The sequence below is a fragment of the Podarcis vaucheri genome (genome assembly GCF_965113315.1).
Source record: "Podarcis vaucheri genome assembly, chromosome: 1".
In the NCBI taxonomy this organism is placed as follows: domain Eukaryota; kingdom Metazoa; phylum Chordata; class Lepidosauria; order Squamata; family Lacertidae; genus Podarcis; species Podarcis vaucheri.
The window spans coordinates 48,280,969-48,299,162 of NC_138759.1; the positions used below are offsets into that span (position 1 = coordinate 48,280,969).

At 40.2% G+C, this 18,194-nt stretch overlaps 1 protein-coding gene across 3 annotated transcripts in view; it reads right to left on the minus strand.

The window, feature by feature from the left end:
- PCNX1 (pecanex 1) overlaps positions 1 to 18,194 on the minus strand; it is an 80,148-nt gene that overhangs the window by 21,956 nt on the left and 39,998 nt on the right. For 2 of the 3 annotated variants that reach the window (XM_082223175.1, XM_082223174.1), the window contains exons 8-18: positions 17,987 to 18,171; positions 10,152 to 10,242; positions 8,130 to 8,187; positions 6,781 to 6,998; positions 5,791 to 5,944; positions 4,928 to 4,960; positions 4,561 to 4,732; positions 2,714 to 2,824; positions 1,515 to 1,606; positions 568 to 677; positions 106 to 211 (exon numbers count right to left, since the gene is read on the minus strand). In XM_082223175.1, the coding sequence (XP_082079301.1) occupies positions 106 to 211; positions 568 to 677; positions 1,515 to 1,606; positions 2,714 to 2,824; positions 4,561 to 4,732; positions 4,928 to 4,960; positions 5,791 to 5,944; positions 6,781 to 6,998; positions 8,130 to 8,187; positions 10,152 to 10,242; positions 17,987 to 18,171 (1,330 nt within the window). The remainder of the gene's footprint in view (positions 1 to 105; positions 212 to 567; positions 678 to 1,514; positions 1,607 to 2,713; positions 2,825 to 4,560; positions 4,733 to 4,927; positions 4,961 to 5,790; positions 5,945 to 6,780; positions 6,999 to 8,129; positions 8,188 to 10,151; positions 10,243 to 17,986; positions 18,172 to 18,194) is intronic. The other variant, XM_082223176.1, reaches the window with a different exon arrangement.

Here is an 18,194-nt window from a genome sequence, read left to right on the forward strand (position 1 = left end):
GCTTCATAAACAGCATCAGCAGATAATTCCCTGGACACCTGAATCATTAGAAGTGTCCTTGTAATATCAGTCTTCTTAGTATGCCACAAAAGTGAGCCAACTTACCACTGAATTTCTCAGTTTTTCAGGTAAGGGGTCTTTAACCTCAGACAGTGGATCCTCTGGGTTTTTATCTTCTGAAGTAGGGAAAAGTTTTGATTGCACTAAAGAACTAAAAGAAAAGAAAATGTTTCCTTTGTAATGATTGCACTGATTTGAGTCCAAAAATAAAAGCAGAAAACAACTATTGGTACTTATTTGCACTTTGTCCCCCTTTATGAAAAGGGCCTTCATATTGCATCCATTATCCCTGGCCACTGACCATGCTGGCTTATGCCAAGTCCAACAACATGTGGAGGGTCACACGTTAGCCAAATCTGAAAACTGTTTGCATCAGGTGGAGGCTGTCTAAAGTGTTTAGGCCCTTTGCTCCCCACGATGTTTTCTGAACAGATTCCCTCTCCCTTGCACAAATAATTATTGCAATAAGACTTCTACATAATATACGGAGAGGTAATTATTACTTACAAAAGCACAGAAGGATCACTACTCTGTCTGCTGAGATGGTAGGATATTGCCACTAACATGCCACAGAATACTGAAAAGAGCACTGGAATATGTTGACCATCCCAAGAATCCTGTGGGCAAAATCAGAGTCCATAGGGGGAAAAAATTATTCTTTTTTAAGGTTACAGAATCCTGTGTATCTATGAAATAAACTGCATCAATATTATTCCTTAAATAAATTAATTACATTTCCCCTCCACCTTGAAGGGAAATATCAAAATCAGTTAAACCAAAGTACAATCAAGAAAACAGGGTGGGTATAAATATGTATGCATATCTCAGGTATCAATTCTCAGATATGGATGGCATCGTGCACCAATTCAGCTTTCGCATACAAGCTGACACCACGTTGTTAGTGTTGCTGTGGAGCACAAGGGATATTTATCGTATTATTCTGTGTATAACATGTCCCCATGTAAAAGACGCCCCCTATTTTGGGGGAATCAAAATTAAGAAAATGTACTATGCACTATCCGTGTATAAGACGACCCCTTATTTTAAACTTCAAAAATTTAGGAAGGAATATAGTCTTCTACACAGAAAAATATGGTATTCATTTATGGTGGGTTCCATGGCTTTACCAGAGCATGAAATAAGCATCCTTTCCTAAGGATTTGTGAATGTTTTATAAATTGTTATGTATCTCCATTTTGATTTTGTACTGAGTAAGAAAATTTATCTGTGGTCTGTAGTCCCTTGGCCTCCCTTGTTGGGATGTACCATATGGTGTGAGGGTGTGGCTGTGTATAATAAAAATTCTGGTGTTTCAAGGAAAGAAGAAAAACCAATCTCCATCCATCCACCTTTAACAAATATTAGGAAGTTCAGGTAATAACATTTAACTTTTAGTTTCATGAAGTGGTACAAGTATCAAGCCTAAATTTACTACTCAAAAATATAGCACTCACCTTTAGGGCACCATAACACAATCCATACAATAATGCTACTGCCACAATACTACAGATAAAACTGTAAAGTGCTGCAAGCAAGCTTGTCGTCGCTAGAGAATAAGAAAACATTTGTTAGGAAAAGAAACCCTTAACAGTGGAAGAACACATACTTAGGTTTCAAGAAATAAACATTTATCCCTTTGATTTTTGTTTCTACTACAACACTATAAAGATTTACAGCAGATTATCTCACGCTTAAACTTATGCTACTTTTGAGGATTCTTTTATTGCGTGATATTACTATTGTGCAGTATTCTTTCACTGGAAAAGTTAATTCAAAGATGTGCTTTTCCCAATGAGCCTGAACCAACTTAAGTAGACCATACGAGCTATAACAGACCCCACAATGCAGCTGTTCATTTGCTATGCAGGATTTATAGGCTTTCCATCAGAAAGCATTTTTGTTTCAGGGATATTACATTTCATCAGCTCTCAAATGGCAATAATACCTTTTTGAGGAAAATGTGATTTTATTGAATAACCAAGTCATTGGCATGTCTGGTATGCATGAAGGCAAACTTTCTGAGCCTCTTCTGGAGAGCACTGCCATACAGTTGAATATATGAAACATTACTCTGAAATGTGTAGAAGCCCCTTCCAATTTTGCTTTCAGCTGACTGGCTTCTGGAGTGCAACTGACAACAGCTTCCTTAATGGCTGAGGGCAGAAAGAATGCTAAACCATGGTTTGGCACTACATTGAACAAGCCTGTTGCGCTCCCTGTCCTCTCGCACCATGCAGTTCATTCTTCCTTTCCCTTGTTTGCGGCAAACTATGGTTTGCCCTTATATCTGAACGGGCAAACTACAATTTGCACTATAAAGCAGCATACCAATACAGGAAGAGAGGAAATCACAGTGCATGGAGGAGGAAGGCTTGTTCCAAGCATATTCATATGGCATCAAAGTATGATTTGGCATTTATGTCTGAATTGAACCACAGTTTTGTACTAGACCGTTTAGTGCACAGAAAACAAAACCATTTGAATGCCAGGCAGTTGCTTAAACTGAGGACCTAAAGGACCATCTGTAAAGGCTAAAATGAAGTAGGAATGTACTTAAATTGATCCTTTGGATAAAGCCCTCAAACTACCTTTTCTTAAACAGATCTGAAAGTCATTTGCTGAATTATCTATGAAACAAGGAAGCTCAACTCACCATTGCCACCAAAGACATGAATATCTAATTGTTCACAGAGGTACATGACAAATGTGTTCACCTGAGGCAGAAGACCAATGAAGAACACTATAGGGAAACATAGCGTAAACACTACAAGAGACAAAAAAAAAAAATGATAGGAAGAAAATAGTAAATACATACAGAACTATTTGTTATCCTTCCACTTTTAACTATAGAGGATATAGGTGTTCCTTAATTAATTTATTATTATTATTATTATTATTATTATTATTATTATTATTATTATCTATTGAATTTATTTACCACCCTTGCACAAGAAATAATTTCACATAGCTGTTGTTCTTTATTTCAAAACAGTTGCCAATTACTACCTGCTGTGAGTAACTGAACACTGACGTGAGGCATACAGCTCTTTTCAGACTCCTTTTCCTATGTAGCAAACACCCTACTCACTTTCAGAACAAGCAACTGCAGTATGTTTGCATCTGTATGTTTGTCAAGCCAAGTGAAGGCCTTACTCTTCTTGCCTCTTCACCTTAGCCAGATATGCTCAACAGGAAAGTGAACATCCCTGAGAGGGCTGAGACAGAGGAAGACTGTGAAGGTTGCAAGGAGCTAAACTGAGAAGGGGAAAGCTTGAAAAATGATGTGGAATGGAGACAATGGTGGTGATGGATTATGAAGATGTCATTAAGTAAGAAGATAACTTGCAGTGTCCCCACAGGAGAGGGACAGCATGTTTCAGCATGACAGCCCTCCAAGACATGTAGCCTGCAATCAAAACTAGACTAACATGAACAAATATGTGGCACTTTGGTAGTTGCTGTCATTCCCACCATACAACAGCTGCCAGTTATGAGACGGCTAAGAGAAGTGGATCAAGAGTTTATCTGAAGATCCTCTGTACACTGCATGGCAATTCTCCATGTTTACCAAAGTTCTAATCATGCAATGACTTTCATGATAAAAGGTAAAGGTAAAGGTAAAGGACCCCTGGATGGTTAAGTCCAGTCAAAGGCGACTATGGGGTTGCGGCGCTCATCTCGCTTTCATGTCGAAGGAGCCAGTGTTTGTCTAAAAACAAGTTTTCCAGGTCATGTGGCCAGCATGACTAAACCGCTTCTGGCGCAATGGGACACCATGACGGAAGCCAGAGCGCATGGAAACGCCACTTACTTTCCCGCTGCAGTGGTACCTATTTATCTACTTGCACTGGCATGCTTTCGAACTGCTAGGTTGGCAGGAGCTGGGACAGAGCAATGGGAGCTCACCCCGTCATGGGGATTCGAACCACCGACCTTCCAGTCGGCAAGCCCAAGAGGCTCAGTGGTTTAGACCACAGTGCCACCCATGGAACTGACAATGACAACTACTTCCTCTCCAATTATAACAACTTTTAAAAGACAGAATGAGAAAGGAAGGGATTCCATTTATTTGTATCTCCATTAAAGAACAGAAATCTATATGGTCTCCACGATGGGCAAACGATCTATGCATACCATCCACATAGCTTTTAATGGAGTTTACACCACCCTGTTAATTTATGATACGGCAGTATAAAAATACTTTTACAGCGGTACCTCGGGTTAAGAACTTAATTTGTTCTGGAGGCCCGTTCTTAACCTGAAACTGTTCTTAACCAGAAGCACCACTTTAGGTAATGGGGCCTCCCGCTGCTGTCGCGCTGCCACCGCACGATTTCTGTTCTCATCCTGAAGCAAAGTTCTTAACCCAAGGTACTATTTCTGGGTTAGTGGAGTCTGTAACCTATAGCGTCTGTAACCTGAAGCGTCTGTAACCCAAGGTACCACAGTATAACTAAAGAAGCAAATACAATGCATCAGAGCCATAAAGAAATTGCTCACCTATAATCAAGTCCCTTGCTGATAGCAGCAAAATTGGATTAGTGAAAGCCATTCCATATAGTCGGAACCTTGCAGTGAAAGTGCTCTTGCTGCCATAGTCCAGCAGCCAAATGAGGCTGCAGCATATGCAGAAGTAAACAGGGCGGCTATAAGCGATGATTCGGTTATGACCCTGAAAAAAACAAGTTTGGTTACTGCAACTCAAAGTTGCAAATCATAACTATTGTTTCCTTCAAAATTTGGTTTTGAAACTTTATTACGCATGCCGCTTTAAATTAGAAAGTTCAGTGTGTTAAACTCAGATACACAAGAGTATTAGCTATGCCTTTTCTGAATAAAAAGTTCTGTTCCATATAGGAAAACTTACATGCCGAGGTGATGAAGAATCTGGTTGCACACTCTAAAAAACAGACCAGAAAATGAAAGGGTAATATTAGGTAAGGCTTATTTTCAAGGTTACTTTTCAGTATAAGACTCTTTTAACAGGTAGGATCCACAGAACTTCCATAGACACATCAAAGCTTCTCATGGTGTGTTTTTCAGTCACAGCTCCTCATCCCCTCGCTGCTCCCACCCCCCAAGTTAGTTTCTCAAGCAGCATTCAACAAAGCATGAGAAGCTGGGGTCTGAAGTGAAAGTTTTAAAAGATTGAAAATAACTTAACGGAAGAGGTAAGAGCAGAAGAATCATACCAATTTTCTAAGATCATCCCAGGAATGCAGTGGGTTCATAAGGAAAAATCCATACCCAAGCAATGCCTTTATTAGGACCCATCAAAATGTCACATAATAGTGAGCAAGCTTTTGAGTTCGCCAGTACTTTTCGACAGGCTGGATTCCATACACACACACTTTCTTTGTTCAACAGTTGATTGGGGAAGATGAAAGCTTGATCACTATTTTACAATATTTTGATTGGCTTAATATGTAGTTTCCCATTTCATCCAAACCTGGAAACTGTGGTTAATAGCTTCAGAATACTCTAGGATATACGTCACTTGTTTGAAGCTGGCTTAACGTCCTGGCATGCTCTGAAGCTCTTAACCATTGTTTCCTGATTTGGGCAAAACATGAAACTGTGGTTAGCAGGCTTCTTGGTCTGCTTGCAAAGGGACTGCATGCACACCCAACAAGGATCAGCCACAACTAGGCTTATTATTAACTCAAGATAGATTGTCCAAATGCTGGCAGAATATGTATATTTAAAATTGACAGTGGCAAAAGAAGTTACCTTGAGCAAGGAATACTGGCAGCTGGCAATCACCAAGCAAAACTGGAAAACCCATATATCCTTGAAGAAGCCTTCAATAAGAAGTACAGAACCCAAGAAAGCCACTTGGATAGCTAGGATGACAGCTAACACGTTTTCCAGGATCTCACGATTTCTATGGAAAAGGAAAAGTATGTGGTATTGGGAAGCTAAACAGGTTTATACAATTGGAAGAGAGGCTGCAGGAATTCAAGGAAACTAAAGAACATGACCTATGATACTGTATCTCAAAAGTCTGAGAATGCCTTAGCATGCAAATTTCAGGTGCTGAATCTATTGTGGTTTTATTGGAGTTCAAATGGTTGTTCAAACACATTCTATAGAATCAGTCAGAAAGGATAAAAATGTCACCCAGTCCTAGTCCCAACCGCAAGACAGATAAATCCATCCATTCTCATCCAAATCTACACTGCAGTATGTCTTGGGGAAAAATAAGGTTTCTGTAATGGTTCTGCAGAAGAAAAACGAGTGAAGGTACTCCAAGAAAAAGAAGTCTGTAAAGCAGTATAGATACTCCAGGGTGGAGAAAGCAAACTGCTGAGCAGAATGATGGTGGCTTGCTGGATATCCCAATGCCCACTATACCATTAAAAGTGCACACCAGAGGGTAGCTTATCTGCACAACCCAGTGCTCTAAATTCAAGTGCTGAAGTACATATTTCCTCCTGATAGGAGGGGACATGTTCAGGGTACCAGTGCATCATGCTTTCTTCCAGGGTTCTCCATTTAACTTCCCTCTCCCCAGTTTTCCACTGGACACTCGACACCTTGTTGTTACTGCTGTTCTTAGTTGGGCCCATTTTGGCCCCGTTTCTAACAGTACCCACCACCTGATTTGAGTAATGCTTTGAACAGTGCATCAATCACTAGCATAAGAACCAAGCAAAAGGAAACCTGATGCAAATAATTACTTGAACTATGTTAGAACAGCATGTGCTTATGGGATCTCACCTATCAAACAAGGCTAGGAGAGTCAGTCTATCAAAATTGATGCCAATCCAGATCTTAGGCAGGATCCAAAAGCGATAATAGTGTTTGACTTTTTGGGCGGCTTCCTCTTGAGGTTGCAGATGGTCCTGCAGGTCAGGGCTTAGGTCAATGTCTTGATGCTCGAGGAGATCTGTATCTATGGTCAACAGCCTGTTCAGCCTGATCTGGGGTAGGGAGAGCTACAATAAAGTCAATAATAAGTTGCATTCACACTTCTTTAGCCTATAAACTATAGATCTTAAGGAACATAAAAGTGTCATGGGCCAAAGATTTGCTATGGGGAACTACCCCCTTGGTCTCACCTTCTTTGCAAATCTGTATGGTTCAGGGAGAAGGGAAGGTGGAGGAGGATGCAGTTTATCTCATTTCAGGAAGGCACACCTGATTAACAGTTGTTGAAGACTACATGCTCAACCCTGGGCATGGGTTCATGGTAGAGTTCCAACCTGTATCTGGATTGGCTGGTTTCTTCCAGGAAGCAAAAGCACTGACCCTTTATAAAACTTTATGGAACTGCAGGGATAGTGCACATGCAAACCACACCCTACCTCCACCTACAACAGTCTTCCACAAACTTGAGTCCCCAGATGTTGTTGGAACGCCAACACCCATCTTCTGCAGAAGGGTTGGGGAACTGGATCCAGCCAGAAGGCAGAATTCAGAAGTGGTCAACCCTTCATGAGCCACTTTAACAATCACCTGAATTCATTTGGTTTTATTCTGTGAACTGCCCTGAGACCTCCAGGTATAGGGCGGTATATAAATTCAATTAATAATAATAATAGTGGCCAGAAAATCCCCACCAATAATCTGCAGCCAGCATTGCCAATGATGAGCGACAATGGGAATTGCAGATCCAGTAACATCCAACACACAAGGCTGAGTAGAAGGGCCCTTTCTTCTTTACAACTTCTATTACGCTAGGGTATTTCAAGCTGATATGGTAAGGATCTAGCAAGCTGAACCTAAAGTCTTCAAAGACCTTACAAATCATTAGCAGTGATAGTCTACAATCCATTCTGCATTGAGCAGGGCTTGGACACCACTTTCTTAGATCTAAGAGGTGGGCGGCACTGCATTTGTCTAATTAAACACACTTCAGGTCTCACGTTATTAAAGTATTAAGGTGGCTGCAATTCTCCAATTATTTGTAGCAGTGAAGGCATGGCATTGTCCAGCTGCTGACAACTTGAACCACTCGAATCCTGTGCTAAATTGACAGACAGAATACTTAATTGTATCTCAACAACTTAAGAGTGACATTTGATCATCTGCTTGCAATAAAATAAGGAGCAAATGCAAAAACTTACTAAATCATGTGGATAAAAACGAACTGAGGTAGAACTTGATACATGAGAATCCGTGTCACTATAATAACAAGAAGATTACTTTAGTTTGATACCACACACTGTTCTCCAGTTCAAGTCTCTTCTTTTGTTTAAGAGATTACTCTTTCTGTAGTTTGTAGGACATCAGTTACCCCAGTTTAAATAAACTTGTTACTGGAAAGGCAGTACTGTTTTCACCAAGGGAAAAAGAAACCATACACCTTCTTGAAAGGACAATGCACCCTATTACCCAACCCTGCTGACATTAAGAAAGAAGGAGGCCTGTATAACGAGCAGTTCTGTTTCTATTTTGTAACAAGCCATTAATTCTGCATTAATATCTTGATGGCTGGATATGGGGTTGCATTGCTGGGCTGAATACCTAGTCCTATCTAAGTGATTGCTAGCCCTTTTCAGGCAGAGGCTAATAAAGGTCCATGGCCAGCGCTCCAGGGCCAAATGTCAAAGTGGGAGTGGCAGAGGTGGAAAAGTGGTCCTGGACAAAAATAATAATAATAATTAATGGCATATTTGGGGTTTAGGGGTTACAAAAACTTTTGGTATCACAGAATTACAGCAAGAGACCCATGAAAATAATCAGTAAATAAGAGGTGTTGCATGATTTTTAAATGGATAAATTGGGGGTGGGGCTTGTTGGGTCACAAAAACGCTTTCAACATCAGGGTGTCACAGCAGAGGACCCACAGGAGCAGCTTAAACTAAAAATATATGTATTTGGAGAGTCAAAAAGAAAACTCCTGAAGACTGGGTGCCAGCTAGGGGTTGGCTACTACCGCACCATAAAAACAATTCCACATCGAAAATACTTTGGTTTGCATGACTCTGCTATGCACTGCTATCTATGCAAAGCAATGGCAGAAAATGATATATTTCACTGCATTCTGTTTCTCTTTGATTTTGTAATAAATGTACAGTGGTACCTCGTGTTAAGAACTTAATTTGTTCCGGAGGTCCGTACTTAACCTGAAACTGTTCTTAACCTGAAGCACCACTTCAGCTAATGGGGCCTCCCGCTGCTGCCATGCGATTTCTGTTCTCATCATGAAGCAAAGTTCTTAACCCGAGTTACTATTTCTGGGTTAGCGGAGTCTGTAACCTGAAGCGTCTGTAACCCAAGGTACCACTGTATCTTTATTGGGTGGTTGGGTGGGTGTGGAATCTGTATGTCCCAGGGGACATTATGCCCCCAAAGCAGTCATTTACTCCAAGCACCATGACTCTTATTCAGCTTACTGCCTTTAAAAAAGGATATGAAATCCTGTCCAAGGATCTCGTGTACTCATTTTGCTCTAAGATTGTTAGGCTATTCTTGCTTTATTTGAAAGGGTATCATGACCTAATTGGCAAAGCCTATCCAAAATCCTGGCTAGGGAAAACAGGATAGCTTCACCACCCGGTGGTGGTGGTGGCGGCAGCTTAGAAATCATATGTAAATTCAAACATTTTGCACTCAAACAGAATAAAGCCATGCATCCAGACACAAAGTTAAGCAATAAAACATCCTAAAATGTAATTAACATTTTCACTGATTGTTCTGAAATACTGCCTAGTCTTCAAGGGTTGTGTGCAAAGGAAGTATGCAAAGTGCCTTGACCATTTGTATCACCTGCCTTTCCAGATGCTGTGGGACTACAACTCCCTTGCTATCAGGAAACTCTCAGCTATTGGCTGGGGTTGAGAAGAGATATAGTCCAGCAACATCTGAATGGCAAAAGGTTCCCCACCACTGCACTATATAAACATGAGAATGAAGTTGGTTCTGGTTCTCAGTACTTCATTCAACCTGCAACTTCCTTAGTCTCAATATAATGCGTATTCTTTGACAAAATATAAAATTACCAAAAGGTTCCCACGTACATCAAATCACAATTCTGAAAGTGTTCTGGCTTTTCAAAAATACACAGACGCTTAAGAATCTTTCAGAATTGTTTGCATATTCAGCATTGCTGACTAAACCACAGATACTGGTTTTCAAAAACACACCAGATATTAGATGTTCTTCTTGCAGCAGGCTCAAAATTCACAAGCGACATATCGCAGCCCCCTGTCTCGTAGAGTGTAGAACTGAACTTACCTGTCAAAAAGAGAAAGTCAGGATAGGTTAAATATTGCAGCATATTTGTACACTGTAGTAACAAAAAATATATAGGTTACTTGTACACAATACAAATCTACATAAGTATTTTATAGCTACATCCACACACTTCATAAACCGCTAACGGAGAACTTTACTTGATCAGGGACCATGAGACCAAATTGGTCACAACCAAGAATGCAGATTAATGTACATAAGCATAGAGTTACTTATGGACTTGTGTAATGCACACATATTTCATTAGCATGTCCCTGGTCTTTCTTTGAGCTAGGTTTTCATACCTAGCAGACACAGTCCAGAAACAGGAAAATAAATCAGTCACTAAGTCATTGAAAAATTAACTATGATTTTTTCTTTAGACTATTGCATTCTATCATCTCTATCAGGGAAAGCTAAAGATGTTCAGCCTATTTATTTTACGAGGTAAAATGACTACCATATCTTTCTATATAACTTGGCGCAAGAATTAAGATAATAATAGAGAGAATTTTCTCATGCATAATGCTAGAACTTGGGTTCATTCAAAGAAATTGATTGATAATATCTTCGGGACAGACAAAAGCAAGTACTGTATTTACTCAAATGTAATGCGCACCATTTTTGGCCAAATTACATCGCGAAAATTAGGGTGCATTTATATTTAGGGTGATGGTGAATTAGATTTGATTGCAAGCCTCAAAAACACTACTGACATAGCAAATCCTATTTTGGTTTCAAGGTTTTGAAAACTGAGATGCACACTTGATTTGATGGCACATTAGATTCGTATAAATATAGGACTTCTTTGGGCAGCACATATTAATATATGGCATTCACAGCCACTTCAAGTTTTCAAAGTTCAAGAAAAATAGACCTTTTGTTGGAATTGAACAGATCCTTGATCAGATATTGCTAGGTCAAAACAAGTGGAATGATTTGAGGCTCCACACATGCCTCCATCTAAACAATGTTATTTATGTATGGAAATAGCAGAAGCCAGTTCTGCTCTGCTCTTATCCACAGACGATTTCCTTTCAAAATGCTAACTGCATTCTTAAACAGGGAATAGTGGATTCACACCACCAAATTTTGCCAGTTTCTTTTCCACACTTCCACAGGCCATAAAAACCAAAAGCAAGCAAACACCCACAGTCCCGTTTTCACTGATGACATCTCACCATCAGAATATATAGTGTGAACATTTTTTTCCCTTTATCATGTGAGGTAGCTCTTGTGGAAGTACAAAAAAAATCTGGATTCAGTGGAGCAACACTCCATTTATGAATACACATTTTCAGTCATTTGACAATGCATGCCCAACAACAAGCTGAGCCAGACTAATCACTATGGGGAATTCAGGCTATTAAAACTGAAGCAAAAACCAACAGCAACCTTAACACTAGGTCCTACTGATTGTTGAGAATAAGTGTTAGAGATACTGCATACGGCAGTGATATGTGTACGCCACATGGACAATATTTCCAGTTTGAACTCCCCTTCATGCTGCTCCCAACTTCACCACACACAGAACAGCCAATCTATAAACTTCGTAATTGTTGAGAGATTTTTATTTTAACATCTGTCTAACCAGGACTTGTTGAATGCTCCAGGCAGGGCTCCAAGTGCTGAATGCCCTAGATAATTCTTGGTACCTGTTCCCTATTGTCATTCATGACTCACTGACAAAATATAATGAGATAACCCTAAATCTAGAGTTGCAATAAATGTTAATACAAATGTACAAACCTTAATTTTAACTGAGAAAGTTTGGCTCCCTTCATCACTATTTTTAAAGCTGTAACTTTTTAAAAAAAATGTACACATGCATAGCAATGACAGGCCTTGGGGGCGTATCATGCTTTATTCTTCCCAAAGTATTTGAGAAGGGTCAAATGGTTTTAAAAGAATGGGCTGAGTTGGTATAGGAGATGACTAGGGCATGTTTATACAAAGACACATCACAATTTGGGTTCTTTCCACATACAAAAGCAATGTATGTTTTCATGAGCGAAGACTACTCCTGGATTATTTTGTCACTGACACACATGGTTAGAAATCACAGTATGTGGACACACATTACGACAAACACGAACTCTACATTCCCATATAATAGCACATTTCCTCCTGCATACTTGTATACACCTGTAACATCGTATTAGTGGCAGTCTTATTTTGAAGGTCACAAAGGTCAAATATTTAGAAAGAAGAACTACCACCTGTTAAAGCAGAACACAATCTAGGAATGGAAAGCAAACAATAAAATATAAGAATGAGCCACCCTTTAAAGAGTGGGCATTTATTTCTAAGACTTGAATTAGTGTGTTCCCCCCATAATTTTCATTCATATATATATAAAAAAGTATGTGCCAGAACTAGCAGACACCAAGCTATTAAGAAGATGTGATCCCAGTTCAGTCATATAATCTAGCATTTATATATGTGCATTCCACCACATTTTACATGTGAAAAGTTGTTTCTTAGATGCAGCTGTAACACTTGGCAACCCTCTTACAAAAACATATTGCAATTTTCCTACATAGTTCAGTAAGCAAACAGTGCCCTGTCCATGCCTGCAGAACCAAAATGGAGAAGGGAACTTGATAATAAACATCATGTGAAAAATATCAAAGCCCCCCCCCCCATTACTTAAGGCAAAAGATGAATGATATTTCCCCATTCCTAGCAGCTAAGGCACTACGACACTGTCAGCATTTTGTGGGAGAGATTAAAGGACATATTAGGAAATTTAGGCTTTTGGAATTCAAGCGGATTAAAATGTTCTTTCTACCTACTGCAACAAATCCACTTTAAAAAAGAAACTGAATTTCTGCGGTTATGAAGGTGACAGGGAAATGCACTGAGAAATCAATCAAATCAGAATGAATGTTCAACGAAGACTGAATATAATCTAACCTCCATGTGTACAAGCAAATCAGAATGAATGTGCAATAGATAGAGGGAGGCTTAATGAAAATGATACTCTCTGATTGTCCAAGGATAGTTTGTTCTGTCCTATAATTCAAATTGCCCCAGAAACAGTCCCCCCCCCACTCCAATCTAATTTTAAAATATAAATGGAGGATACTTTGCCTTTTCAGGCTTGACAACCTAGAATAATTTTCTTCTTCCTTTACCCTCAATCAGAATATATCAACATCATAAATTTGAGAGTATTTGGTAGTGTACCAATCCACAAGAAGTTGATCACTATTGTTAAGTGAAATATCACTTCAATTCTAGTCATCATTCACTTTTCCCCAGCAAAGCTGATTTCAGCCACAGAGCATCCTTGAGACTCTGGAATGAAGTCAGTGTTAAGCTGTTACACCCCAGTGGACTTGTGTCCCGCAAAAATACTGAACTCTTAAAACACAGAATGCACTAATTCATGGTAAGTGAAGTTACAGGGAACCAGGCAGAGGGCTTTCTCAGCAGTGGTGCCCTTCCTGTGGGATGCCCTCCCATCAGATGCCAAGGAGATAAAGAACTACACAACTTTTAGAGGACATCTAAAGGCAGTCCTGTATCAGGAGTTTTAAATGTTTGACATTTTATTATTTTTTATATTTTGCTGGAAGCCACCCAGTGTGGCTGGGGAAGCCCAGCCAGAAGGGCAGGATATAAATTAAATTTTTTTTGCTATTATTAGGTATTATAGTAGCTACTTTGAGTTAACAAAATGGGAACAGAGCTATCTGGATCCTCTGACCAAGCAGTTAGCATCCCTCTGTCTGCTTCCTTGTACTTCCAAGCAGCGCTGAGAACTGCTAATATTGAGCTTTACTATGGGGTTTAAGGCAACAGACAACTGCCGTACAGGTGCTATACGGTTAAGCTTTTAAGAAGCATAGTCTCCTAGTCATCTGAATCCACCTTCACATATTACTGAATCTGGAGATGGAATCCTGTTTATAAGTCAAAGTCTACAGGAAGAGAAAATCAGTGGAGTAATGCAGGAGAAGAGAGACCGTCAAGTTGGGAGTTGCAGGCTCACCCTTGATCCTAAGGCAGGAACTATTATGAATAGGAAGTCCCTCATACTTGTCCAAGACCAAAATGGCAAATGAACAATAATCCTAACTGTGATCCAGAGAAGGCATAGTTCTTCAGGCAGAAAAACAAGAGACAACTTCCTCATCTCCCTCTCGCTTTCCTTTCTTTTCCTCCCTCCTTCCTTTTCATTGGCCAGCCAAGGAAAGCGACCTGTCTTCACCAACGAATGGCCTTCAACATCATCTTCTCAGCTGCAATTTCTTCTGTTTTTGCTAGGAAGCTGCCTGGGTCCTTCAGTGAAGCCAAGCTGATCACCTTCAGCTTGCTGGTCTTCTGCAGTGTTTGGGTATCCTTTGTGCCCACCTACCTGAGCACAGAGAGTAAGTACACGGTAGACGTTCAGGTCTTCACTATCTTGACCAGGGGTCGGGCAAGGTTTACCTCACCTGGGCCAGTTCACTCCAGCGGAGATCCCTCTGTGGGGTGGATCACGCGCATGTTCACGATTTCTGGCGTCTGCGCAGACGCGATTTCCGGTGCTGCAGAAGCGAGTCCCCGTGCTGCGCTGGTTTAGCGCAGCGCGCAGGGACTCGCTGAGTGGGCAGCTCAGTTCAGGGGTAGCTCATGGGCTGGTTAAATGACCCCCATGGGCCGCTTGTGGCCCATGGGCCTTAGGTTGCCGACCCCTGATCAGGACCTCCAGTGCTTGGCTCCTGGGCTCTTCATTCTCAAGAGATACATTATTGTGTTGAAGCCAGATCTGTTAACAAAGGAGCACCTGACAACAAAAACATAAGATGGTGGACTCCCCTTCAATGGAGGTTTTTAAGCAGAGGTAGGATGTGTCATGGAGCAACCATCTGTCATGGATGCTTTAGTTTGAGATTCCTGGATTGCAGGGTGTTGGACTAGATGACCCCTGGGATCCCTTCAAATTCTACAATTCTATGACATATGAACAGGCAAGTAGAATCACAGAATCATAGAGTTGGAAGAGACCACAAGGGCCATCGAGTCCAACCCCCTGCCAAGCAGGAAACACCATCAGAGCACTCCTGACATATGGTTGTCAAGCCTCTGCTTAAAGACCTCCAAAGTAGGAGACTCCACCACACTCCTTGGCAGCAAATTCCACTGTCGAACAGCTCTTACTGTCAGGAAGTTCTTCCTAATGTTTAGGTGGAATCTTCTTTCTTATAGTTTGGATCCACTGCTCCGTGTCCGCTTCTCTGGAGCAGCAGAAAACAATCTTTCTCCCTCCTCTATGTGACATCCTTTTATATATTTGAACATGGCTATCATATCACCCCTTAACCTCCTCTTCTCCAGGCTAAACATCCCAAATATCCTTCACACCATACAACAATTAAAAATACAGTTTATGAGGTATGGCCTGGAACCAGTGGTGCTAGCTGTACAGCATTCTCATTGGGAGCTAGGAACAGCAGTCACATCCGAATGCTTGTGGCCCCAGCCTTAGCACAAGACAGACCCTATACAAAGCATAACTTGATTCTGTCATATTCCAGCAGAACGGTAGATGGCACCTGATTATCTGGGCAAACCTTCTAAATAGTTTTCCTCACATTTCAGAAAGGGGTGGGGGAGTAAGAGGCTGACATTTCCCACTGGCAGACCCTCTTTTGTTTAAGGATTCTCAAAACAGGATTATGACAGGCTATCACTACAAGCTGATTCTAGCCTGAAAACCACTAGGGTTGCCAAGCAATGTGGGAGAATTTCCAAGTCCAGCCAACAAGGGCCCCCTCCCTTAAACTCAGTTTTAGAAATATTACACAGGAAATAGCTTAGTTTTATTTTCCCAGAGTCTCAAGGACATCACATTTGAAAGGACCTTGTAAACTCATGGTCTGCTTTCAGCTTCCTCCAAAAGGACGGTGTAGGGGATATAGTATCTCATGGAAGAGACTCCTAGTAGGGGAAGTCTGCACTGAACCAGAACTTTTCAGACTGTGCTCTCTGAACCCTCCTGTTCTTTTATTGGACTAATTACAATCAGCATGACTTCCTGTATTGTTTGCTATCTGCTGAAAAACTCTGCATCTGGAAGTTCTCTGATGCTAATACAAAATGTAAGTGCTTGTTGCTTTTTGGTGGTGGCATTCACATGGGAGAATGAAGAAACTTAGCACATAGATTCAACATACCTACTCAGACAACACAAGAAATAAATTTTAAAAAGGAGAGCTGAATCCACAGGCAGAATCTCTATCAAAGAAAAAAAAAGTAAGGAGTCAAACTTATTGGACTGAAAAACTGATCTGAATTGCCTCCACAAAACAAATGAATGCAATTTCTATTCAGAAGTAAATTTAATGGGACTTGCTCCTAGAAAAATGTGACTAAGACTTGCGGGGTTAGGAGTATAGCATAGTGTAAGCTATTTAATATTATCTTAAGATTGCTGCAGTCTATAAGTTGTCGTTTTAGTGGAAAGGCTCTTCTTCCTACCCACTGTCCCTCAGTGTCCCAAGGCAGTCCCTCTCAAATAAAATATTCCTGTTTCACTACGATTCTCAATTAATCACAAAAAGACAACACCAAATTCCAGTGCTTTATTTTGCCACAGAATAAAGAGTTAACAGACTAGAAAAATGAGACATCTGGAATTCACCTACGTAAATGAATACTAAAACTTCTCAAAAAGAAAATAATTATTTTTAAAGAAAACACTATTAATTTTATGTGCATACTGTGAATGGAATAGGGGGTGAAGGCTCATCCTGATTACTTGATGCGAGTCCTTTGATTTCAGATCAGAGATATCAATATAAGCCCAGAATAAAATATTATTTTCATGATATTTTTAAGATTGAAAGTGTTAACACTTGAATGAAATCCAGGAGTGCTTTTATATTTATGATGGGCTTGTGCAATTCCCTCATCCCTCACATAAATTAAAAAGGGAAAGCTGTCAAGCACTAAATGTTTTTCTACTTCTTAAAATATTAATAAGGTTCTGTATAAAAGATCCGACAATTTAGCAGTGATCAAATGTCACATTTTGTGCTCTGGTGCAAATGTAGAACAGTCCAACATGAAACATTTCTTTGCAACATTTGTCACTCCTATGACAAATTGCAAATATGCATTCTTAACTCATAATCAGTTCATTAAAAATACTGGTCAAATTTTCACCATTTCAATGCTTCAGTTATTTAAACATAAGGGTGACATGAAACTCATGAGTTCTCAATCTTTATTGTTTCCCAAATGGAACATTTTCTACTACAAAGCTGAAATTTTGTGGTTATTTCTTGAAAAATAGTTTAACATGCCCATGCTGTTAAGAACAACTACAACTTACAGCTGTAGGTCTGAACGCGACAGATTTTGAAATATATCACCTGCATTCTGGAAATTAACATTGAATACGTAATAATATATTCTTGCATGTGTAGGACACATACAGCTTCACGCCCAATTAAAGCCTTCAAAAGCACTGCATAAAGTTTAGGAACAGAATCCTAAGGTACTGTGATGTGACTAAAGTACATAGTACTCAAGGCAGCATTCAAGTTCTAATTCAGAAGAGCGATTCAGGTCCTGGAGTAAATTTAATCTGCAAAGTGTTCCAAAGAAAAAGAAAAAAAAAGGGGGACCAGAACAATTTGCTATCACACGCCCTGAAAATTCAGAAATCAACAAAGCCAAGTCACAGTGCATTATAAGCCACAAATCTGCTGCATAAACACTTTGATTGCACCAAGGTTATAGAAGGCCTGCATACCAAGTTCATCCTGCAAACTGCTGCCGCCGACAGCAGATGCATTGTCATGTGATGCTTCTAAGTGGACACTCCCATTTCTCACCAGCAAGGAGGCACTAGCACTGAGCACTGCTGCCTGGGAATGGGGGCGGGACTGGACTTTGACTTGGGTTGTGGACTGCAGTCCTTGCTGAACATCTTGAAGGCTACGAAAGAACACGGATGGTGG